The 26,120-nt window shown below is 40.7% G+C and overlaps 1 protein-coding gene and 1 long non-coding RNA gene across 2 annotated transcripts in view; one reads left to right on the top strand and one right to left on the bottom strand.

The window, feature by feature from the left end:
• LOC134508453 (interleukin-31 receptor subunit alpha-like) overlaps positions 1-8,010 on the bottom strand; it is a 33,113-nt gene extending 25,103 nt beyond the window's left edge. Inside the window, exons 1-4 of the mRNA XM_063320142.1 lie at positions 7,685-8,010; positions 5,139-5,186; positions 4,900-4,944; positions 1,087-1,198 (exon numbers count right to left, since the gene is read on the bottom strand). Of these exons, the coding sequence (XP_063176212.1) occupies positions 1,087-1,198; positions 4,900-4,944; positions 5,139-5,181 (200 nt within the window). The 5' untranslated portion in view covers positions 5,182-5,186; positions 7,685-8,010. The remainder of the gene's footprint in view (positions 1-1,086; positions 1,199-4,899; positions 4,945-5,138; positions 5,187-7,684) is intronic.
• Positions 8,011-21,354: 13,344 nt separating this feature from the next.
• Positions 21,355-24,397, top strand: LOC134508649 (uncharacterized). The gene is made up of 3 exons (XR_010069114.1): positions 21,355-21,649; positions 22,342-22,469; positions 23,083-24,397. It is a non-coding gene; the product is annotated as an uncharacterized LOC134508649 (long non-coding RNA).
• The last annotated feature ends 1,723 nt before the right edge of the window (positions 24,398-26,120 follow it).

Below are 26,120 nucleotides of genomic sequence, written 5' to 3'. Positions count from 1 at the left end.
AAACTGGGGCTCCTGGGGGTCCAAGAGGCAACAGAGCAAATGCAGTGGGGTTTGGTGCAATACGGGGGGAGTAACCTCAGCTCTGTGATGGTCGCTTTGCTCCTCTGCAACGTGCAGATCACCCTGGGGAATTTCCCAGTGTAGTGACATTTCCTTAGCTTCAGGAAGTGCTCCTAACCACAACCCTTTTTTAATGCAGAGTGGTGGGTTGTGTGGCAAAATAATCAGCAATGACTATCAGAATTTGCCAACGGTGTACAGTGTTGTACCCTGTGTATCCCATGATATGATCTCATGGCACAGATCACATCTTCTGATCTCACTTCTCTCCTTCTGAACATACCCTTAATCTCATGGGAGATCCCAAGTATGCAGATATAAAATGAGGAAAATCCATTTTGTAATGCAGTTGCTGAGACAGAAATCTGCTTAACTTATTCTTTTTTGACAAAACAATCATGCTTCCATCTGCCTATATACATTTTACCTGGCTTTTTTGTTTTAGCTTTCTCAAAAAATGTACAACTGACAATATCCATATTTTAAGGCAATCAGTTTAAGATTAACCCTGTAAGTCATTCCATCTATTAAACAAATCTCTATAATTTCCATCTGTTAAACAAATACTTGATAATTCAAAATTGCAAGAAAATACTTAAAAATCTATTTTTCTTATGTGCCACATCTGACATAGCATGACCTAATACATATTGTATAATAAAAACCAGCTTAGTGTCTGTTTTCTTGTCTGTTGGTGTTATTTTTATTATTTTTTTTTTGCTTTGAATGCATTGGTGTTGAATATTCAATGCAAGTCAATAGATGCAAATAAAAGTAATTGATTAAGGTGATCTTTAGCAGTAGTGTTTCAAACAGCGTGTTGGAGGCATGGAAAGATCTATAATGACTCTTACCAAGCTCTTACCAAATCAATAGGTATTGATGAGGTGTGAAGGAAGATTTTGACCAGTATTGTGTAAGAATCTACAATATCATGAAATATGTTGGAGCAAAACCCTGGCAGGCAGGAATCATGCCAAACAGCAATGACAGCTTTTCGTTTTCTGAAATGCCTGTTAGACTTACCATTTTAAGAATACAGTATAATTAATCGTATTCGGAGCACTGGGTGCTGGCAGCCAGGTGCAAGTTAGATCCTCATTTAATTCTTTGTAGCATGCCAATTCATTGTCCCAGTCTGCAAGATAAAAACATGTGGACTGGAAAAGACCCATCACAGGCAACAATTTACCATTAACAGGTGTGAGGCGACAATAAGAAGCAAAACCAAATACAAAACAGGCCATACCCTCTGTGCAACAAAACGAGGACTAGCTGTGTGAGTCCTTATGCAACGTTTACTCTCAAGGCAAGTAGTTCACTAATGTTTAGCACAAGGGACAGAGAGATTTAGAAAATTAAACCTTATCAGTACTAATGTTTCCCTGTAAAAGCTAGTTTTCCCACATGAAGGTAGAAAAGAGTAATTCTTCTTGTGTTTTATGATGCTATTACCAGCTGTTATGTATCCGAGAAGACAGTGCTGAAATGCTTGCGTTGGTGTTTCCTACAGCTTTGATATCATTACACCTTTGAACCATGTTTCTCTCCTGTAATAGAGACATCTTGCTTGCTGCTTGCCTCTATACTTATTTAAAGCTTAAGTTTATTTTCAATTCTGAATGAAATATCTTTTATACTTCTGGAAACACTCCTGCATTCTTTGGCACAAAAATTGCAGAAACAAATTGCATATATTCAAGGAAGCATTACTAGCTTTTGGCCATCTGCTTTGAGGAAAGCTATTGCAAAGTAATCTCCTTAAAGCAGGTGACAAAATTACTGTGGACCTCTGCCCTGAGAGACCTTAGATTTTTATTTCCCAGCTTTGTTCTGGTTTCACACTGTTCCCATCTGATAGACAGTGCCTGTCTTGCCACTGTGTCTCTGGAAGTGCTCAGTTGTTTGCTGAAATCTCTGCAAAACATTGGCTTCTGGTGGCCGGGGAGCAAGCCCCTTCCCTGGGGGAGCTGCTGTGACTTGGGAACCCTGGAGAACCAGGAGCATCTGCCCTGCACGGGAAGAAGGCACTGTTCACCCGCAGGGTTGTAAACCAGAGTTGTCAACAGCTCTGCCTGGGATATCAACTGTTAAACGCAAATGTATAGGCATTTTGGAAAATATAGGCCAGAACTGGCTGCGCACAACCTTGTGAAACATCTTAGAAATGAATGCTTTGAAACTAAGTTGCATAAAAAATGGAGAGAGGCACTGCATTTTAGTGAGTAACACCAGGTCCAATGTGATGTTTCCATGATTTACAACTGGCAAGAATTACTGTGGAGTTTCTTGCAAAGCTTTATACACTGCAGCATGGGGCTAATTATCAACACAACTGATTGACTAGATTCCAGAATTACTCCACAACCATTAGTTGTCTCTATCTGTAGTTCAGAACAATACATTATTGCTGGAGACAAACAATATGTTGCTTATACTACCAGCTTCATAAAGATCACATTATAAAGCAGGAGGAGCATAAGCTTATGTACAAAATGACTTGTGCTTAATTTTTTGAAAGAAAAATAGGAGTTTTTTTTGTTGTTGAACATACATTTTTCAGCTGAAGGGAAGTTAAACACTGATGACATTCTCAAAGGAACTCATTTTTAGTCTCTAGCGGTTAAGCTTATTTCAGTATTTCAAAAGTCTCTTATCAGAAAGGGTAGTGATAAAATATGACTGTTCTCCTTTTGTTTTGTATCTTACTGTTTGAACTATTAGTTCAGAAGAATCAGCCATGATGTCTCAAAGTACCACCCACACTTCTCAAAAAAGACTCAGAAATATTTTTTTTTTCTCTCCAGAAAAGTAGATAAGGATCTCAACAGGTACAGGATACTTAAGGTGATAAAAATGAATTTTTCCTGATGAGTATACTCACATGTTCTTTATATCTACTAGGTTTAATGAGATGCTAGTAGGCCTATCAATCTTGAATAAGAAATGTTTTGCAAGTTGTTAAGTAAATATGTGTATCTCTGGAGTCGGTATTACAACATGGTTATGGTAAAAGATCAGTCCTCCTCTTTTCCTCATTCAGAGCTATTTCTTCCTACAGTCTGAGTTACAGAGTATCCTAGGTATTCTTTTAATCATTCAGATAGCAGCTGTATATTTAAATTAAAAGTTGATTTGCACCAAAAAGTGTGTCAGATGAATAGAACTCAAACTTTAATACCCTCATTCTATGACACTTCCTTTCTCCTACTAAAAGAAATGTGCTTTTCTAATAAAGTTATGCTGCATCAGTTTAGGTGTGTGCAGATTCCTTTTGGGTAGGTGAAGATCAGGTCTTCCTTGTTTTTACAGCAGTGTGAATAAGTATTGAATTCTTTGCTTTCCTAGTCTGACCACCATACCAAATCTTGTCCACTTCACCCATGGACATGGTGCTCTAACAACTGGGGAAAGCAGCAACTGCTCTCACATTCTTCTCTTCTACTCTGAATTAAGCCTCTCACTTACTTTGTTGTTGTTGTTGTTTTAAAGAAACACCTGAAACCAAAACCTTTTCAGAACTGCGGTAACACTTCATGTCAATATGTTTGTAACACTGCTCCTGACACTATTTGAAATAACAGTTCTGGAGAGAGTGATGAGAAGGAAACACTTTCAATCTTGTACTAAATTTCTACTAACATCTTCCCCAAATTTCTTTTAACAGAGATCCAAGTGATGACTACAGTGTTGCAGACCTGTCTCTGTTTATAGAAGAACAGGGGGTTGTATTGCTCCTCATGCTTTCAGTCTTGCAAAAAAACTCCAACTTTCTGTATGAGATGATGGTGTTAGACCAAAGAAAAAATAGTAGATTTTATGCATGGAAATAGTGTATTAGCTCAACTAACACCCCAGTGCACCACCTTGCTGCCAATATACTCAAGTTCTGCGTTACTTTCTCCAGATGAACATAATGAATGTTACACACTGTGGGGTTTTTTTTAACTTGTCCTGTTTGTGGGTATTAGTGTCCACATGCACATTCAATTTTATCCTAGTGCATTTTTGTTTTACTGTACTGCTTCCCCTTAAATATCATGCATATTATGCCCTAGAATAGTGCTAGTACTGTACCATGACTGTGCTCCAAGAGCTATCCAAAGAAATAAAAAAAATTTTCTCTGTTCTAAGGACATCACAACCCAGTTTCTTCTTAAAAAAACCAAACCAACCAAACAAAAAGAGCTTTCTTTTTATTCACTCTGGAACCTTTTGGTTTTCTTCTTGTGTAGTTGCTGTTCTCAGTAGTGGTTTAGTAGAATTTAGCCTGATTGGCTAATAGCAAGGACTAGAAAATTATCCGTGGCTGATTTCAAGAAAAATATAGTCCTCCTGATTATCCAGTGCCACCGTGTACACAAAACCCTGACTTCTTGGCTGTGGCTCTTAGCAAGTAAGATATTTCTACAATAAAGTCAGCATGAAGTACATCAGACGACCACCAGCTGCTGTGTAACACCCTCTATTGAAATGCGTTGGACCCGTCCTTTCTTCCATTAGCAGTGATTTATCACTTGAATGTCAAACATAAACAATTGCCACCTATAAACATTGTCTTTTGAAATCGTGGTAGTTTGTCCGGAGACTCTGCCCTAGAGAGGGTTTGTCCACCACTCGGCGGCCGCCAGGGGGCGCCTGGGCGGGGGAGGGGGGGCGGAGCCAGCTGCCGCCACAGGCTCCGCCCCCGCCCTCCCGGCCCCCCCTCCCCCCCAGCTGCCCAACCAAGGGCCCGGCGCCAGCGCTTCCCACCGGCATAATTTCGGCTGGCGGGTTCCCTTCAACAACGGCATTCATCTTTGCCATTAACTAGGTGCTACGTGAGAAATATTCACCCACCTGGGAGCTGCTGGCAAAATGGCGAATCCCATTTTCGGCAGGGATCTGGGGAATAAACAGGAATCGTTAACAAGGCAGCTGTGAAAGAAATGGGAAAAAATTGTTACTGGCTGTCGTTTCTGCTACCCACATAACTTAATTCAGTCATGGTTTTGGTTGTACAATCTTGTCTTTGAGTAATGTTAAGAAGTTTTACTATTTATAAACAGTAGTAAGTTATGCAGCAAATGAAAACTCACCGATTGCAAACAAAAAGATAGCTGCGAGCAGAGAGCTCTTCATCTTTTCTGTAAAGAAACATAATGATTACTATCAACATCACACTGTCTTCGGTCTATTTTTCACACTTCCTCTTCAAACTTCCTATTCATTCCACTACCTACACTGCTACTGGCTGAATGCAACTAATAGGTTTATTAATGACAGTGTGAGGGACACTTGAGCTCTAAGCTTTTAATTGTACTTATGAAATCCTAACAAACTTTCTGAGAAACAGAAACTTTCCCCCTTGGTGTTCGTAAGAAGTCACAATGAGTTCTTAACAGTGTCTGAGATATCAGCAGCGCAAACTCAATTAAGCTTATATGGGTACTTCAAACTCCTTTGAAAATCCTAGCCTAAATGTCGATGTGAATTAGAGATATTGAGATAAATAAAAAGTAAGTCGAGGTGTTTGACTTACTCTAATACAAATGCTTGGATACTGTAGAAATAGTAGCAGCAGTAGACCCTGCCTGTCTCCACTTTCTGAATTCTTCCCCCATTCAACATAATTTCACCACTGCAAAAACACTGTATCTACATTGCTGATACCAACACCAGGAGCCCTAATGTAGACAAAAATCACCATAGCTGTAAATCAGGTGTGACTCTAAACTTCACAACCACTAAATGTCAGAGAACATTTAAAATAACTCCAGGTATAGAAGCCACCAGAGCCACCATAGCTGTTACTGCTAAAGCAGTAAAGGGAAATTTTCAGAAAATTTCACTGTTGTGGGAAATTTCCCTTCTGGGCTTAGATAGCTGCCATCAGAGACTTGATTCAGACCTACAGACCTACCTGGTGATAGGCAAATTATTAACTTATCTTGGCAACCATGGCGTGTTTCAGGTTGAGTATTGAATAGCAAAAAGAAAAAAAAAGTCAGTTTAAAATTAACTTTTTTAAAAAGAGAGTGTTACAGGCATGCCTCAGACTACAGTAGGAGTGGGTGACTAATGCACCAACTATATCTTATCAGATTTTCTGAAGGGCACAGTCATGAAATGCAAGTGAACAAGGAATTCTACTGAGTGTTACAGGGGGTTTCCTAGTGATGAAATCATTTGGGCTTGGGAGTAGACTCAAAAATGCTGAAGGGTGGTAGATACAGTGTGTACATGCAGGTTCAAACCGCCTCTTATCTGAGTGACCCAAAAATCAGCCTTGACAGCGCTTTCCACAAAGAATAGACAAGAGGACAGTGTTGATTTATGAGCAATAAGGAAAAGCTGACAAAGAGAAAATGTAAGAAGTGATAAGTGAGAGAGATTTTGACAGTGGAGGCTGAGGAGTTAGAGACTCAGAATAGCATAAAAGTCAACAGATGGAGAAAACTATATGAACTGTATGTATTGGTTTGATGTGATCAGGATAATTACATTTAAAATAACCTAACCCAAATGAAAACCATGTAAGTAACCCAATGCAAGAGCAGGAAACTGGATTCAGCGTGGGCAGAATTAGGATGAAGCATTCTGGGGAGAAATAAACCCAACAAGGCAAGTCCATATTATCTTTGCTGGAGCTCTAGGTCTCAGTATGAATGTTACTGTCACTTAAAGAAAAAAGCCAACTGTAACAAGTACAGAAAATACATTGCCAGTCAAAATAGCAGAGGAACTAGAATCGTGAAAACTGGAATTTCTCATAGGAATAAAACCCCATTTTTAATTATAGCTCAGCTATCAAGTTGCCATAGTAACGTTTTAATGTATAGCAAAAGCTGAATTACTGTTTTTGAGGTAAATTTTGCATAGAACCACTTTTTCAAATGTTTAATATTTCACCTCTTTCACCACTCTGGACTTGTAGCAGAACTGTAAATGCCTTAGATTTTCCTATTCAAATGAGGATAAATTATGCCATCTTCTATGATATGTTCAAAAGTGAAAAATGACTGGAGGATACCACCAACTTTGCTTCATTTGTGACCTAAATGGTTTCCCACATCTAGGTTTATGCATTATTATAGATGTGGTTTTCTCTGAATGCTTTTGCTTATCACTTGCTTATTTAAGTTCTGCAGCAAAAGACGTGGCAGGCTCTTGGTCTCCCCAGAATAAAATCTTAAAATAAATTGACTCTTCTGTTTAGACTGGATTACATAATGTAAATTAATAGAAAACCCACAGCATGCTTCCCTATTCCCTGCCCCAACTTTATCTGTTAACTGTTGCACTTCAAAGGAAAAATAATCTCTGAAGACAGGCGGGCACAGCAAGGAACATGTGGAGCTCCATCTCTTGTAGCCTTGCACATCACAGGAGGACTGGTCAGACCATGAGCTTGCGAGTACATTTTTTGCAGGTGACCCTTGTGCCCGTGGATGCTGATGAACCAGAGTGGATCTGAAATCTTGTTTGCTCAGAGTCCTAAATATGCCCCAAGACAGCTTGGGTTATGTGGGACCGGCAGCCTCGTTAAAGTGCACTCAGAACCTGGTGGGCAGCTGGAGCAGAAGGTAGACTGCAGAGATATGGCATCAGGAAAGGAAGATTTCATTTCTATTTGAAGTCTTACCTTGTCTGAACTGTAGAGAGTTGAGGTCTTCATTTTCTCCTGGTTGAATTTGTATGTATTTTTGCTAGCTCGCTGTTCCTCTGGTGAAATGTTCCATTCCAATTGACTACAGTTGATCTGTTTCAGGCATATTGTAGCAAACGCAGTATTGTAGCAAATTCAAATTCAGTTTTGGCCTATTAGTAATACATGCTGAAGTCGTGTATCTTTCCTCTATGGATCTAAAGCAGAGCTACACTATTTTTCAAAAGTTATTTTCATATAACTCTGCTTCCAATAAGCAGACCTCCAGGTCTGTAAAAGATCTGTCAGATTCTTACAGCGCTTTTTTTGCCAGAGAAATACATGAGTATCTGAATTCAGAGAGCAGTTGTCATATGGCCTTTGAAAAAAAAAATTAAATAAAAAATCCCACTCAGGCCTCAGCCACACCCCCGGGGGGAAATTTGCTGTGATAGGCAGTCTTCACCACACACTCTTTCATCCTTTCTGCATTCAAGTTACACCGTGAAGCAGCTTATCATATCATTCAAGCAGTTCTATGCTATCTTAATGAAAATCACAATCTTCACCGTAACACATCGGCTGAGCAGAGACCGTAAAGAAATTTATATAAGACATCTGCCCTGGAGGTTTAAAGATATCCAAGTACAGATGAAACATCAATGTCACTCAATAAACTAGACAGCCAACACAGAGAAGAACCAGAGATTTATATATTTGGGTGAAGATTCTTTTGAAGGAAAAAAAATGCAGGGAACTAAATTGATTTCATTAAGACCAAATGTGGACTAAATTCTGCTTATACTAGACCAGATCTGGAGTCTCACCACTGACAGTGATGTGATGCTAAATCTCCCTAAGTGTAGATGCAGAGTTTTGCCTAGTGTGCCAGCTAGAATATTTGCAAGACTTGAGGCAGTATGATTAGATGAGACAGGCAACGTCCCTTTACTGCAGCACCACAGTTAGTGCTACAGGCTTGTTAGTGGGACAATGGGAGGAAATTCTCCCTGGGGTAGCTCAGAGAGTGGTTTTCCCCCAGTTGTTTGAAAGCAGAGTTCATCAGACACCCGTTGGCCGAGCTGTGTGCAGGACCAGAGTCTTAAGTGCTGTGATTTGAATTGGAAACAAGATCTTTACCTCTGCTGCATCACTGTTGAGCACATCTTACTTATCAGTTTTACTAAGCTGTAGTGTCTGTCTGCTCTGAAAATATAATGTAAGAGTCTGCTTAGATTTGTGTTCATTATGTCTTCCTGTGCAGCCAAGAGAAGAATCAAGGATCATCTTTAACATTCCCCATCACAGTTAAGACTTTATAAAGGGAATATAGTGCTTTTAATACACAAGCAGCCAAGCAAGAAAACAAGATTTATTCCTTGCCCTTCTTTTTCTCTTACCCAGAAGAGTAGCATCTGCTACAGGTAGTTATTTTGGGATATGTGGTATGGAAACAAAAAGAATTTGACAAAAGTTTGTCTATGCTCTCCCCATATACACTTGTGGGAGTAAGCTTTACCTTTTTAAAGTTACAGGAAAGGTTGGGGTTTTATTGTTTTATTTTAATGCCTACTTTTTTTATCCCTGAGGCAAGTAGAAGGCAATATAAATATCTGAGTCACCCTTTTTTTCCCCTCTGTTTTTTTTCCTTTTTTTTTCTTTTTTTTTTTCTTGGGATTGCTTCTGGGCAAAGAAATGCTTTCTACTGAAACACAACTATTATAGAAAGTATGTTTGGAGAAAGCCCAAGAAAGCAGTTTGAAGAAGCTCACTTAGTACAAGGCAGAAGGCGAACTTTTTTAACGTGTTGTTCTGGGTTGATGGTATATTATCCTGCCCTTTCCACTTCAGAAACAATGTGTGTATTTATGCTGTTAGCCTAACTATTTTAAAGTCAGCTTTTCTCCATGGTAATGTTTGTCTCAGAATTTTATCCAGCACAACTGGGCTGCCAAGTCATTACCTTTTCTTAATTCATATCTTTTGAAGCTTCTTTTCTGTCTTGGAACAAAGTGATTTAAAAATAGTAATTATGGTTAACTGAGTCATCAGGGTTTGTATACATGCTCACTTGTAGCTTTACTACTCTTGGCCATTTTCTTTTTCCTTCCCCTATTATTACCCAATCTAGGGGAAATATTTTTTTGAGAGATACTTTAATTAGCTTTATCAGAAGTTACTTTAGTCATCTTAAAATAATTCACAAATAGCTCTTTGCCATCCTGTGTAGAACAGAAAGCCAGAAGAGGCTAGATTTGACAAACTGGACTAACGGGGTCATGATTTTCATTATACTCTGTATCTTCCAGAGCTCAGCAATTGGAACAGTTGCCCAGAAGGTGGGATGAGTTAAACTTACTTTGACTGGATGAGAGCTTTGCATATGCGACTAACCACTGCACTTTAAGACATCCTGACATGGCCTGTTTTGAATCTCCCCTTGAAGGTTATTCTGCTTTATATCAATAATAATTCACAAAAATCCCTCAAGCAAGGATTAGTGAGTTACATTCCATGTAAGCATTTTAACCATTAACATAGAGCATGACATTACAGCAAGAGTGGCCAAAGAGTGCCCTGACCCAAAATACCTAGCTATCCTAGTAGTTAGGGTATTCTTCTGACAGCTGAGAAATCCAGATTTCTTGTATGCCTGGATAAGAATACAGATCTGAACCAAATATTTTTGCAACTTTTGTTTTTGATTTGGCTGCCAACAGATCACTCTCACAGCCCTGATTATGGGCCCTTTGGAGAAAAAGCCTGTCTGTCCATAAGCTCTGTGAACTTGTGAATTTCTTGGCTTTTTTATAACACAGTGTGAATATGCACATTCACTCTTAGCCTCCAGATTAGGTTTGCTGCTAGGAACACAGAAGCACCAGGGGTGTCACGGCTGCCTGAAGTTTCTGCCCTGTTATCTAGGCTAACAACTTCTCACGGTCTCTGCTGTGAGCTGAACTGTTTCCATCTTACGAGTAGTGGGGTTTTTTGTCCTAATCCCTCATACTGGAGGCTGTTCCCAAATTTAGCCATCCATGGTGAGACTTTCTTCTAGCTTCTGACTTTATATTTATTCCTGGCTGTATTATATTTCTAAGTTTTTGTGCCTACTTTACTCTAAATGTTTTCTTTCACCTCCCATACTGATTATCAGCCTGTGGTTTGCTAGGTTTAAACAAGTCATTCTTTTTTAGCCTGTTATTACATGAAAAATGTTCCATTTTCCCAGTTATCTCATTAGCCTGTCTCTGCACAGTCCTGAGACTTTGCTGCTAATGAAACAGTACCGAAGAAAAACACTTGCTTAGGCTGTTGCTGCTGTTGCCGTTATTTTATCTCCCTTTGTCCTAGGGGTGCTGTCAGGGTGAAGTCTCTTCCAGCTGACCACCAAGGGTCATGCTTTCATTTCTGAGATGGTGAAGCATGGTTCAGTGGTCAGCTAGAGGAGCGTGACAGCCTGGGTCTAAACTGGCAGTTGTGGTTTGTTTGGTTTTTTTGTTTTAAAAATTTTATGACATCCCATCACAAAGTAGGCTGATTTGGATGCTAAAGAGTGTAATGGCACCAAGAGGTCATAATCTGGGCTCGTCTCCGAGTGTATGGCAAGGACCCAGGAAGGAGAGAGGGCTTGCAGGGGCACAGGGCACTTTGCAGCACAAGCATCCTCCACTTGCAAGCCAAGAGCATGGAGCAGCACGATGCACCTCTGTGGTTGCATCCAGTTGCAGAAGGAACCTTAACAAGGCGATGCAGGCATGGTCCTGCCGTTTAACCCACGTACATAAAACGTGTTGTGATTAAAACAATAAGAAATATAATGACAAGGATCTCACAGGATATCTTTGATGAAAAAGAAACATGTCAAGCAAAGCTACTGATGATTCCTTATGACCCAGTAGTGGCAAACTGCCCTCTGCAAATTTCCTTCTCCCATTTTGAAGAATGCAAAACCTCCTTAGCTCTCTCTAGTTAAAAAAATTTACTTCAAAAATTTTTGTAGGATTTTCTTCTGTTTTCTGAGGCAAAAAAAGATGAATTTACATCTGTCAAATGGTGACAGCTTTACTTAATGAGTTCTCAGCTTAAAGCAATGTGATAGGGGACATGGGGTGAAAGTGGCTGCATGAGACAGTGGAAGTCTGCCCAATTACCATGGTTGCAAACTCCCTTTTTCCTAAAGGGCGGGGAAGGCCATGGAGGGAGCATGACAGGAAAATAGGAATCATATTAAGAGTGAAATACCATGTCAAAGAGTAAAACTGAACTGAAGAGGGTATAAACAACCCTGAAATTGGGGAAGTTTGGATCTAATCTTTGTGGCTTTTTTCCTCATTTACATAACGAATTGACATCAATGTTTTAGTGCTCAGTTTCCTCCTCAGGTGCTGGCACTTAGCAACAAAACCGTATCGGGTCAATATGTAGAATCCAGTGCTCAGCTGAGAAGGATATGAGACATATGTGAAGGACTGGGCTTCCAGGTTACAGAAAGGGTTGCTGCAAGGTGTGGTGGAACTGCACTCAAGAGAAAATGCTTAATCGTAGTTTGCAATTCCCAGACTTGGAGTGGTGAGCTGGACTGCCTGTGGGTCTTTTACTCAATCTTTTGGTTCTTTCTGAATGCTTAGAGGTAGATGAATATAAAACACAAAGTTTAAGCACACGGAAAAGGGATTTTTTTTTCCCTGTAAAACAATGCAAATATTAAAGGATGCAGTTCTCTACTGCGTATGACTGTATACACAGGTAAAGTAAGTGCTGCCGCTCCGGGATAATACATTTTGCAGTGGCTCAGGGCAAGGGACAATCGTACTTGAGATATATTTGTTTGAGAAATATGCTTTGTCTGTGTGGTTATAAGAGGATGTGAAGGCAATCTGATATCCCTATATACCACCCTGTTTTTCAGAAAAGCAGGGCCTCGACAAACAAGGGAGTTGCCTGATAGCTGAGAAAACCAGTTGCTGACCATCAGTTAGTGTCGGGTCATGTAAACAGCCTTGTGGTGTCCTGCCCCACCTAACACAGGAGCTTACGCTGACATGGGAAGGAGACACATCAAGTCTGAATGGTGGACAGCTAGAGATGGTTTATGAAAGCTACCTTGCTTTGCTTCTAAAAGAGAGAAGCTGTGGCCTGTCTTGTTTGACCCAACTTGCTGTGAGCATCACTTCAGTCATAAAAGAAGCTGGAGAACTAATTCCCTGCTTAGCCATAAATTCAGCTTTCTAGAAGCGAAACAAAGTGAAAAAGCTCTCTCTTACAGGAAGGAACAACACTGCAACAAACAGAGAACATTTTTTATTTCATTTATCCCTTCTGCCTCAGGAACTTCTGAATCACCAGTTTCATGCTTGTTGAAGGCATTTGCAGTCACCCTGTTTGTAAATTAGTCAGTCTCCAACTTAAAATTGGTTGTTTCTGATTCCCATTACTCCCTATGGAAAGCTATTCCAGAACTGTGCATCTCTGAGAGCTATTTGGGAGAAAGCATCTGAATGTCTAGTGTGTTTTTCCTTTTGGAATAATTTGGAGGCAGAACTATACAGAAATACTACAAATCACTTTTCATTCCTCCTTTCTAGTATTCATTAGAGGAGAATACAATCTTGCAGGACACTGCTATGTTCAGTCTCTTGTCTTTGGAGTCATTGTGTCAATGTCACTCTAGTTCCATGTTTAACGGCAGCTCGGAGGTTAGCAATATTCTCTCAAATGCAACAGACTGTCTATATGATAAAAAGAACTTGATGCAATCATTCCCTTGCACAGCTCAGTAAAGGTCTGGATTTCCTTAATTTTATTATACTACACTACAAGTGGCATCACAAACGCATAGCACAAGAGGCATTCACAATTCAATAATTTTTACTAGGTGTAATGGACTTTAATGATATCTCTTAGTCAGTAAGCACAGATAGGTAGTGAAATGCAAAATCTAACTTACACCCAATATTTCAAACCAGCTCTTGATGGCTCTCTGTTCACTGTTTTCCTCAGTCCCTCCCAGCCTGTCGTTATCGAGTACCTAGAATTTTCCACTGACTAAGAAATCACTAGCATTAGAACTAAACACGACTCAAGCAATGCCCATGGTCCTGGTGTAAGTCACAGTGAATGGGACAGAGTATTCTCATCTGTGTCTAAAAAGCCATGCTCCAAGCACTGCACACGGGCTAGTTGTGGAGCTGGGGCTGCTGCTGACAGGCCGAGGGTTGAATAATCACGTGTCTGTCAGCCCTCCCGCAGTGATCCCCCGTTGGGTCGAAAGTAGAAAAACTTGTCCTTCTATCTTCCCCTTTGCTGATTTTTTTTCCATACAAAACCTGGCTATGAGTTCTGTGAAGACTTTTAAACTTGGCAGTGCCTCACGCTGACGCAAATCCAGTAATGCCTTTTTTCTTAACTGCGCTTCTGAATCATGAAGAGCAAGAAAAAAATAACACACACATCACAGATCTGAGACTTTGATAAGTTTCTGAGTAGCGTTGTGTAGGCTTTGTACATCAAGTTCTCACTCATGGTACTGGATAAGCTTAGCACAAGAAAAGAAGCAGTTAATAGAGGGAAAAATCCAAGAAAGGTCACGTTTCTTTACATTACTTTCTTACAACTTATTTAAAGGAGAGGGTTTTTTCATTAAAAGTAATTTAAAAAGTGAAAATTATAGGGCAGGCCGGAAGCAATTAATGTGCATCCTGTACTAGTTAATCTGCTCACCTCAAGGAAGTTTATCTCCAGAGATCGAAAGACAAAAGTCAGACTCAGAAATAAGTTCTCTCACGTCACCTTCCATGCTTTAAATTGCAAAACTTGAAAGAGATTCTGATGCTTGTGTTGAAATATCTCTTTAGGGGCTTGTCCTGGTTCCGGCAGGGATAGGGTTAATTTTCCCTGGTACCCCATGCCCTGTGAGCCATGCCCGCCCTGAGCTGCCAGGGGAGGGGGCGGGAAGTCGCCGCTGGGAGCCGGCGGGGGTGTCCGGGGTCCCATCGGCGAGCGGCGGGGAGCGGCGGTCCCGTGATCGTGTTTGTATATGCCTCTGTCCGTGTTATTGTTGTTGTTTGCCTGTTCCCTTTGCTGTTCTGTTAAACTGCCTTTGTCTCAACCCAGGAGTCTTGCCTTTTCTTCTGATTCTTCCTGTATCGGGAAGGCCCGAGCGAGCGGCGCGTGGCTCTTCGCTGCCGCCTGAGGCCAAACCGCGGCGGGGCTCTGGGGAGGCTGGTGGAGTCAGCATTGTGTTCCTGAAAGCAGAGGTACGGGCTGCAAGAGTTGAAATTCACTGTAGCTTCAAATGCGCAGATCATATCAAGAAAGTTTTCCTATTTGTTATTAACAATTGACGAAAGGGAAAAATCTACTGAGCCATTTCTAAGTTACGGACAAAGCCCAGAAATTTGTTGTTTGGGAATGCCTTTTCAGGGAGTACTGCACAATGAAGTTGTGTGATTTCAACTACTACTAGTAAGTAAAGGCACTTGACTCCCACTGCGTGTAACAGGCCATAATTCACAGCACCAGTTATAGGAACCAGCAGTGTTTTGAATTGTCAAGTTATAATTCAAACAACTTCTGATGATCTGAAATTGCTTTATCTGCAGAAGTCTTGTTTGCATACCCCTTATGTCCACGTAATACTGTTGGTGTGGACAGAACGTGTAGGTTGAAGAGCTGCTTGACAGTAGTTCTTTTTTGGTAGAAAAAAAATTACATTAAGCTTCTCTTCCCATAACATCTACTAGAAAATCATTTTAAAAATAGAATGAAAGCAAACCCTAGACTTTTCTAAGATATACTTCCTTAAATAAAAAACATATTTGCTCTTTCAGTAGAGGTGAATGGTAAATTATTTATATTCACAGAAATATTCCCATTCATAACCAGTACAAAAGAAAGAGCATTTGGAAGTTCTTATGAAAAACTTAAAATGAGAGAATGCTCCAGCTGCGAAGTACCTTATGGTCCTGGCACTCTGAAAAATGACAGCCAAGAGCCAGAGTCGAGTGTGGTTTGGAGTAGGGAGCAGGTCACAGAGCCTAGCACAGAGTGCCCTCCTCATCAGCTTTTTATGCTCCTGTGCTGCTTCACTCCCTTCTAAAGAAAGGTTAGGCAAAGCTGGTATAGTTCCACAAAATGTTCTTATGTGTTAACGCTTTTCAGTGAAAAAGTACTGTCATAATTTCCTCATCTATTTCTGTACCTAAGCCTACTTGTGGTTTATATTGTATAACAATAATAATCACGTAATAATTTACATAATTGAATCTCTCATAAAGGCCATTATGACTGAATTTCCCAGACATGTAGATATTGAATTGTTACAACAGCAAAAACATAAAACCACTACAGAGACTAACAAAGCCATCAAACCTGAGCTGGAGTTCTGCAGCCAACATGAAATTAGGCTGACATTCTCAAATCTGGCTTCCTGACCCGACACCCAGTCATTATGTAGACAGCTGTGCAGTCACAGCCTTGAAAGACTTATTGCTTTGGAAAATCAGTCCTACAGTCCTATCAAATCATGACACTGCAGAAACCTAAGCTTAAAAAGGTAGGCTTTGCCACCGAAGCCTGCAAAAATTCATCCTGCGTATGCGTTTAGGTATTTCACACTCAAAAGTAGGTGTTCCATTGATGGTGAATTTTGAGTGGCCCCCTCCACCCATTCCACCCAGCTCAAGAACCTGCTGGAGGGTGAGGGCATGGCCCAGACCAGGCAAACCATGCAGACCTCCTCCACCAGGTGCTGGACAAGGCCTATGGCTGCCTCTTCCCAGACACTTTTTTGGCAACCTGTGGTGTGTGTCAGGGTGAGGAACCCTGGCTGGTTCCTCACCCCGAGGATGCCAAGCCACGGACTCTCTGCCTGGCCAGGCTATGGGTGTCCTGTATTCCACCCAACTGCCCACACCCCAGCGAGGGGCTTAGATTTTGTGTTTATTTCCTCACAGTGACACCTGCTGGAAAAGGACCTTCATTTAGGCAGGGCAGGTGTCTTTTTAGCATAAATTAAACATTAACTGAACGCCGGAAACAGGACATTATGTGTGGCAAAGATCATAGAAAAGACTAGTGCAAGTTAAAAATATCAGAAGACTATTAAAAAACTTTCTGAGAACCACCGCAACCTCATAAAACAGCCTGCTGCATATTCCTAAAGACACGTTATGATTGATGGCAGTTTTACATCCAAAGTCTGTTACCACTTGGGTCCCAGACCAAACCTCAGAGGAATGCGCTGTGTTTCTCTGCACAGTGATTTCCGAGGATGCTGCAGTCCCCTTCCAGACATCTGTGGGGGTCTGATCCATGGATCAAACAACCATTTCTCTCCCATTCCCATATTTTATGGAACTGTTCTTTCATTTGTAAAGTGTGTTGTTCTTACTGACATCCTTGTGGACTCTCTCAGCTTCCTGTAGGATTCAGAAAGCAGAAGGAAGGTAGGGAGGAAATCTGCCACAGGGCATTCAGAGGAGCTATTGCTCTAACACAGGCGTCTAACATTTAATAAATTTGGACTGTACGGACTTTTCCTACTCAAGAAAATACCACTAGGTGTCACTAAATGCTAGGGATTATCAGTACTCAGGGTCTCAGAATGTACCTGAAAGGGGTAACACCATTTCACAGATACACACATATGGCTTTTCGCAATGACCATAGTGCGAGGTCATTTTAGCTTTTATCAAGATTTGCCTTTGTTTTGGGAAATGCCTCTGGCTTCCAGGTGATACACATAAACACTCAGCTTTCTAATTTTGATGGAAACAGCTTATTTTATGTACGACATGGGTGAAATAATCTTGGTCTGTAGAAGCTGTTAAATTACACGTGTTTGCATTTGAGAGGAGCTACTTTAGTCTCGGGATTAAAATAACGGTGGCATTTCACACATAGTTTTCCTGACGATTGTATTCATATAGGCTGCACTCAGTGGAACTCTCCTCATCATCTCAAATAGATACAGTAAATGCTTCCCCAACTGTATTTGCTTTTAGAATATTTTTATGCGTGCACATTCAGCCCACATACGAGTGTTAGAACTGAAGCTGGCAATGTAGTTTCAACTTCAGCTTTGTCCAACCCTCCTTTAATTTGTAGAGCAAGCATCACATGGACCATTTTTTTCCTAAGCGTGGTTTCTGTCTCAGACTGAGTCGTCTTTTCCTTTGTGGGCCTGGAGGCCACAGAGAAGAAGAAGAAGGGTTTAAGTACAGTGGTTGAGATGATTTTGAGAGGTGGATCAGAGGTCTTCCAGCAACCTCTTAAAGCAAACTCTGCTCCTTTCCCTGCCCCAGTGCCTGGTCTTTCTTCATAAAGGAAGGAAGAAGGGTCAGAATGTAATCATGCACACCCAGAGAGCAGGACTAAGGGTTGTTCTGCACCACAGCACGGACACAGCCGCAGAGTCTGTGGCTACCTCTGCCTCTAGCATCTGCAAATTGTCTTAAGTAACAGGAGCCTGTGCTGGAGCTACTGATGCTGGGCTCTGACCCCTGGCCTCAGGCGTATCTCCCTGAGGCACAGCTTCCTTTAACTGTCAGTGCTGAGGACCTCCTGGGAAAACCCCTGAAGATATTTGTATTTCCTCAGTGGAATATTTGGCACCAAAGGCAGGATGGAAGTGTATACTGGAGAAGGAAATAACAAAGTGAATACTGAATAACCATTCTTTCTACTGAAGGAACAGAAGCTCTGCAGAATAAAAAGTAGCATTTGTGCCTACTGGTAATGACTGCTTCCGAATGCATGCGAGGAAACTGTGCTGAGACTATCTACTCAAGTTTTGTTCTTTATCACATGATAGAAACATTCTCTGAATTTTTCCATTGCCAAATGTACACTGCTTTTAATAGTTCTTTGAATATGTATTCAGTTCAACCTCTCCTCCTCTGAGGAAAAAAGCCTCCTCCCATTCTAGCACCCCAGGTTTTATAATTACAATTTTCACTGACAGGGAATAATAATAATAAGTTTCTCATTGCTCTGATTGTTTAGCTTGACTGTACTTCTCTTCCCTACTCAGACAAGCTGTTGCTAATTCTGTTCTTCAGTGTCGTCTTCTCATGCACAGGGCAGTAAACTTCTCTCTGTCACAGATTTTTCCACATAGGAAATGAAGATGACCTTTTCTTATGTACCTCACGAGAATGTTTTAAGGTTTAATACATGCATGTTTGCAGAACTTATTGAAGATGAAAAGCAATATGTAATAAACATTACTTTATACTACTTTGATCATAAAAAGCGCATTATTGTTTTTCCTCATCTCTCAAACAAGCAGCAACCCTGTCCTTTCCTAGGCATGCATAAAAAACCTATCTATAAAACAGAAAGAAAAATAATTATAAGATAAAGAAGGTAAAGAATTATAAATAAACAAATACAGAAGTAATTTATTTTAAAATGACAATTGTAATCTCTCTCACTTGGTTCTTTTGATCTCCTTGAGGCTCATTAAATTGTGGATGGCAGACCCTGCTTCCATGTTTGAGAAAGACGCTAGAGCGCTGCTTAAGCGCAAGCAAAAGTTTCAAAGGTAATGAGGCTTGGGACCTACAGACCAGAAAGTATAGGTTGATTTGCATGCATTTTCCACCTCCCCTGCTGCATATTTGCATTGTTCTTCATTTTCCTGCTAGCTCAGAAATCCTCAGCTGATTTCTTAATATTTGCAGAGTGCCCATAAGTATTGCCAATACTCTTCAGGTAGGCAGGGAGGAAAAGCACTGCCCCAGTGAGCTTCCAATCAAGTGACTTGAGTTGTGACACTCTCACTTTCATCTGCTACCTATCATGGAGGAGAATCGAGGATTTTCCATAGCAACTGTGAACGATAAATTCACAAAAGTAGCCTCTTAATTGAAATCCTATAATTGACAGGAAGGGGTGAAAGCACATTTCCTTGGGTTCCACTTGTAACGGATATAAGCATTCTGTCTTTTTCTGTGTACACCCTGTTTTCTTTTTCTTTCTGTTGGTTTTGTTGTGGTGGCTGTTTTTTCTTTATATTCCTTTGCTGGTTCGGGTTGAGGTATGCTGCAAAACAAAGATCTGTGTGAGGAGTGATGTGGAACTGTCTCAGCAGAGATGCTAAAAGTAAAATAGCTCTTGGGCTCCTGGTTGACTGCCTTTGCCCATTTTGTGCCTCACGCTGTGCTAGTTAGCTCTGTAGGCCAGTGCTGCATGTAGGGCAGTGAGACCCTCTGCACCTGGAATGGCTTCCCATGGCAGGCAAGGCTTGCAATCTTGAGCCCTGGACAAGAAGTAGTGTCCTAATGCCCTACGAAAACAATGGAAGTGCAGCACCATAAAAAGGGAAGAAAAGAGTTTCAAACATCTTATGTAAGGTAAGACAGACAAGCAAATTCTAAATCGATAAACAGCCTATATTGCAACCAAGTTTATTACCGAAACGCTCTGTAATAGGTTCTTCTCTTTGTTTTGATGCCTAACATTTCTCCTTTTTCATGACAGTTGACTTAGACAAGGGTACCCCAGAGCAGTATGCTGAGGTGCCTGAAATGAGTGTTTATGAAGTACTTGAAAGACGAAAGAAAGCTACAGAAGCGTGCCTGTACACCTGCTGATTGCTACTGCATGTCCGTGACATCTTCAAGCACAGAGCGTGAGAACTTGCTGCTGCAGCGAGCAGCCGTGGCCGTGCCAGCCCACTCTGCCCCCGGGTACACGGCAAGAGCCTGTGCGTCCTGCAACCTAAAATAAATTCTCACCACGCTGCTTGCTTTGTTACATTGGCATAGTAAAGAGGTTAAGAAATGTGGCAATGGAGATAAATTTAGCTCTTGTTTTTATTGTAAGTGACTTGCACATGCTGTTGAAAGTCTCTGAAGGAGTTTTAAAGGCAGAGGGAGTTACAGCAAGACAGAAAAGGGTGAAGAGAGCTGTTCACCCCTACATGGCAACACTAGTATGGAAGCTTTTTGTGTAAACTGCATCGCCTCTTTGTATATAAGCCCCTGCTGAGACTGAATCCTAACTGGGACAAAAGCACAGCACAAGGAAGCTGATATTGCTTAAATATGCGCTAGACTACTTTCTCACTCTTTCCTGTGTGGTTTAAGGAGGGAACAGCAAGCATATAACGTTCCCAGTATGCAGCACTTTTATAATGCAAACAAAATTTCCTTAAAAGCTACAAAGGAGCTCCTGAGCATATATTGTTATCAACAAAGTTTCTGACAGTAGACAAGAATAAAATAGAAAATACATTTTTGAGTAGCACTCCTATAGGTTCATTGAAGGTTGATTGTGAAACTACAGTACATTTTATTAAGCCAAATCACAAAGAAACCATGAAATCAAAGGCACAGCTATGAAACATAGAATCAGCTGTTAAAATAGAAAAAGTAAATAATGCTCAGAGAAGAACATTTTGCACTATAAAGGCACCAACCAGCAGCTACAAATAGGGAAGCAAAAAGGCATTCTCTTCTGTTTCCAAACAATATTCATACACAGGGGCCTGAGATATGAAAAGATTTACAGCTTCCCTTTCTGTGTCAAAACTATGTTTTGACGCAAGGTACAGATTAAAAATAGTATGTGGATAATGGCTGGAAGATTTTAACAGCGAGATGTTGTGACCGTTTCCTAACCTCCTTGACAGTAGCTGTTGCTAGAGAGGAGCGTGTGGTTTGCTGAATGACATTGTGGGATGTCAGCTGGTTTTGTCTTCAGTGTTAGCCCCCTCGGTGATGAGCCAGGGCAATCAGAAGCCTGTTTGAACAGAGGAAAAGAAGAATATCAAAAGGCAGATTGGAATTGGTGTTCAAATGAATAGTGTGAAATCTCAAAGTGAGATTACCAGGGTAATGATGACACAGTCATCTCAAAAAGAAGGCTGTTATTTTAAGAAATGGATTTTCACCAAAGAAGAGAAAAGAGAATAAAGAGATCAGCACCACTGAAACTGTGACTGTCAGATGAAAGGTAAATCTTTAATATGAAGCACTTCGTTACCTACCGTCATGACATTGGCAAATATGTTTATGTTACAGATTTTTATCTTTTCCTAAACCATAATATGCTAAAATAAACAGAATCACAATTTCATGTTTTCCCCAGAATCTGAGATATAGACACCAAAGGGAATTTTTTGATTAATAATGTTACTTATGTTAATTTTAGATTTATCCTTGCAGAATAAAAACTACAGAAGCAACTATTGTTACTAAGCAAGATGGTTGGTTTACCATCTTTTTTATTTGGTTATGAAAAGATTTGAGTGCTTATTTGTATTTATTTTTAATAAGATGCTATCTACTCTTCTGTGGTTTGCAACAAAGGCTAAATGGCTCTGGAGGGAGAGTGAGGGAACAAATACAGGAGGCATTACTGCCTAATGCAACGTGTCTGAGCCTTCTTGGACTCTATGAAGGTGACTGGAACATAAGGACCTGTATGGAATTAAAATCTATGGAACTAATCTGTAATACTCCTTTGCTGCAATGTTGCTTTACAGTTAAAAGTGGCGAGGCAACAAGATTGTTATCTTTCTTATAGGTCTCCGTAATTTCACCTTTCTTGCACACAACGTAAGCATGCATTTAGCTGTCTTCAATATCAGGCTTTTTTCCTGGTGGATATTTAACTTTGAAAACACCTTTGTCCATCACTTTTAGGTTTTGGTGGAAAATTGGAGGCTACTTTTGAATATTCAGTGGTGAGTGAACCCCCATGAGTTCTTCAAATTCCGTGAGAGAGCTGGGCATTGACTATACCTGCCACTGCCTGCTGCATGGGAATATGTGTATGTAGTGTTAGTTTTTTGTTTTTCATAAAACAAAATGCTGAATGTTGTTGAATTAATTAAAGTAATTTTATTCGGTACTGATCTTGAATATTAAATATTGAAAATAGATATTTTGAAAAGTATTTTCTATGTATACAGAAATATATAAAAATAGCTATTTTGATATATTGAAAATATTGAAAATATTTTTTATATATGGATACTGAAAAAAGAATTTTTTTTTCATTTGATCGATATTGATACTGAAAAGAGATTTTGTTTGTTTGTTTGTCTTAAATAACACTTATGTCTATTAGGTGACAGTCAATAAATATTTTCATGCATTGAAGTAAATCATCTCCAGAAAGAGCTGGCGCTGAGTTGCAGGCAGGCTGTGGAGTTTATTTCAGAAGGAATCCCCCTGCTTCCTGTGCCAGTCCTCAACCTGCTCTGTTTGAACAGAGCAGCCCGAGCACTCGGTCCTGCCCTCAAAGCCAGACACACCGTCACAACTTGCTAAACGCAGAGAAACATAGTTTTCCAACAGGATTCCTTGTTTTTCTAAGCATTACCCTGTTGTCAGTGTTCTTCCTCCAGTGGAAAACTCAGACTGTTTTTCTGTTCTAACCAGTTGCTTTTACTGAAAGAAAAGAAGACCAACATTTTTGCTCCTTTTGAAGTTGCCCTCAGAGCAAAATGCCACCTCCCACTTCACAAGCAGAACATCCGAAAAGCATCCCCCATTGATGTTAGTGAGGAAAGCACATGCTGGTGACTAGATGAGCTGTCTCAGACTGACACTTGTTTCTGCCTGCGATTTATTCCCTGTTTATCCAGAGAGATATTCCATATCAGCATTGATGCCTCTTGTGTCTCACATGGTACCTTCCTGCCCCACAACAAAGACATCTCCACTGTAGCACACCATTCCTGACAGGTGACACACCTGCCCAAAGAACGTGACCCATCATACTGCTGAGTGTCTGTGCAGATTCCAAGGCTAGAAAAAATATGGGTAAGAACCTAATTTATTCTAAAGAAGGAAATTCATATGTCTCGCCTGCTGCAAGTCTCTCTACCTCTTCATGCCTCAGATGTTGTTTGTCCTCTCTCCCCTGCATACATCCTACCCACATCCTACTTTCCAGAGCAACACGGCATATTGCAAACAAAGCACAGGACCGGCAGGCTTATTTCTGTGCAGCAGCGAAAGAGCTGAATGTCTGCCCTTGCCTTCTCTGCAAGAAGAAAACACTTTCTGTGGAAATCCCCCAGCCCTCATAGACTATCTTGTGTTGCATTTGGTAGATGAGAAGGAGGTTGTAGATGTGTAACTCTAAAGAAAGGTAAACGAAAGGACGCTAGTTACAAAACCATAATGACTTCACTATTTTAATTGCAAACATCTTGATGAGGCGCTGACAGAATTCAGGAATCGGTTCTTCACCGCGTTTGCCAGCAGACTGTGTTGAACCCCGGCTAACTGCACGGGAATGTGTGTGGTTTGGGCTTTTTTCTATCGGAAGCGTGCAGCTGTGTGTCCCCTGACCTGCTGCAGGAGCGTGGCGGTTGCCAGGCCGTGGGCTGAGCAGTGCAGGGAACGGCACAGCTCAGCGTGATGCGAGCTCGAGAAAGTGCTAAGTCTGCGTGCATTTCTGCAGTCGATGACTCTCACTTATACAAATAGATGGAATGTTTTGAACTTGTAGTCATGATCTCTCCATTTTCATTATCTTGTTGCTGCCTGTGGATTATTGCTGCGGATATGTGTCTTTTGTATCTTTGCCTAGTAGCATGCCAGCAAGCACATGGATCTCAGCAAATACAGATGAAAAGAAGGTGTTGCAAAAAATTAAAGCCTTCATTTATTACTGCTATTGACAGTTTTTTTCAATGTACAAAGTTATTGTGCAAAATCTGCATTCTGAAAAACACTGCCAAGGAAGTACCCTGACACAATGATTTGGATGGATCAGCTCTGCTTGTTCCCGCGAGCTGATCCAGCTGACACAAGCAAATGGACTGAAAACCCAACTTTGAAATGCGGCCAGGATATTGATAATTGCGTGAATAAAACAAGAGAGATCCTGCAATCATTAGACTTTCAGAAAGATCCAGCCAATTTGCATCCCAGTTACTGAATATTAGTCTTGCCTTCTTCATGTAGTATTAAATCAACAGCTTGCTCAGAAATAATAGCTGAGACAGGGAATGAGTAAATCCCCTGTGTGCACCCAGTGCTGTTTACGTGAGTGATGCTTAGGCTAATGCATATCACATGGTACAGAACATTTTGCCTTCTTTTGCAGAAGACAAACAAGTGTCTTCATCTTAATCCTTTGGGGTCATAGTTTTTTTTGCCTGACTTTCATCCAGTCAGAGAAATACGTTTAATAATCAGACCTATTAATTTGAATCAAATTAATCAGACGAATAACTTGCTGTCTAACTGCTCTATATTTTGTAAAGACCATGATTATCTTTTGTAGTGCAAACAGTCCTGGAGGGTCACTTTGCCCTTCAGTTGTAACTTTGACAAAATTTGCAGTGCCATCTAAATAAATAAATGGTATTAGGCCTCTCTGGCTGCATTTGCTTTGAAAAACCTCTATGTCTATGCAAAACACCACTATACAATAGACTATACTGAGAAACTGCTACGCCTGCTTTGGAAATTTTAAAATATATCTTTGATCTGCTGTGGCTGATTCACGTACCTTTTACAGGGTACTTGGCAACAGAGCAAAGCAATTTGTAATAAGGAACCACTGCAATATTAATAGAGAGACACATATTAGAAAAACATCATAAAGCATGTAACAGGTACGCTTCAGTCACTAATTCTTAATTGCTACCCGGGGTGGGGGGGGGTGGGGGGAAGTAATTGTAAAGTTTCAGTAAACCTGCAGCCTAACATATGAATTTTAATTAAATAAGTTGCATAAGCAAATGAGCGCACCAGAAATGCTGATGATCTTAAATTCTTCTTCTGTACTGCCTATATTAGAAAGTGTGAGTGTTGAAACATACTGCAGCTCTAATCTCATGGCAGTATCTTGCCAGTGAGATTTTTCTCAGGTAAACAAGTGTCACCAGCTGGGCTTGCTGTCATTGCTGTGCCATACTCTGCCTTCTGAGGTCCCACACTGCTAACAGCTCTAAGACACAACCTGTGGACTTGACATAATCAGAAATGGGAGGGGCTGGCCACAGCTCAGGAGGCACATAAGCATGTGCTCAGATCCTTCTGAAGTCAGTAGAATCCCAATGCATGTTAAAGTGCTTTGCAGAAGAGCTATGGAATTAGTTCTTCACTTAAAGTTCATTACTGAATTATTAAAAGAAGCCTCTGTAAGCAGAATATTTACCCTAAGGGGTAGCTGAGGTAGCCTTGACAGCGACACTTGCATAGGGATGATTCTGCTGATGGTCCACATGGCACCACAGCTGAGCTCCATGCAACTACAGCTCAGTTGATTTTGGTGACTGAAGCAGCTGCCGTCACACCTTTGACTGAGAGAAACAGATTCATAACCATAGAATTATGGACTCAGAATGGTTTGGGTTAGAAGGGACCTTTAAAGGTCAACTAGCCCAACACCCCCTGCAATAAGCAGGGACGTCTTCAATTAGATCAGGTTGCTCAGAGCCCTGTCCAACTTGACCTTG

The sequence above is a fragment of the Chroicocephalus ridibundus genome, chromosome Z, assembly GCF_963924245.1.
Source record: "Chroicocephalus ridibundus chromosome Z, bChrRid1.1, whole genome shotgun sequence".
Classification (NCBI taxonomy): Eukaryota; Metazoa; Chordata; class Aves; order Charadriiformes; family Laridae; genus Chroicocephalus; species Chroicocephalus ridibundus.
Note: the sequence above shows the minus strand (reverse complement) of the source record. Positions and strands in the feature narration are given on the sequence as shown.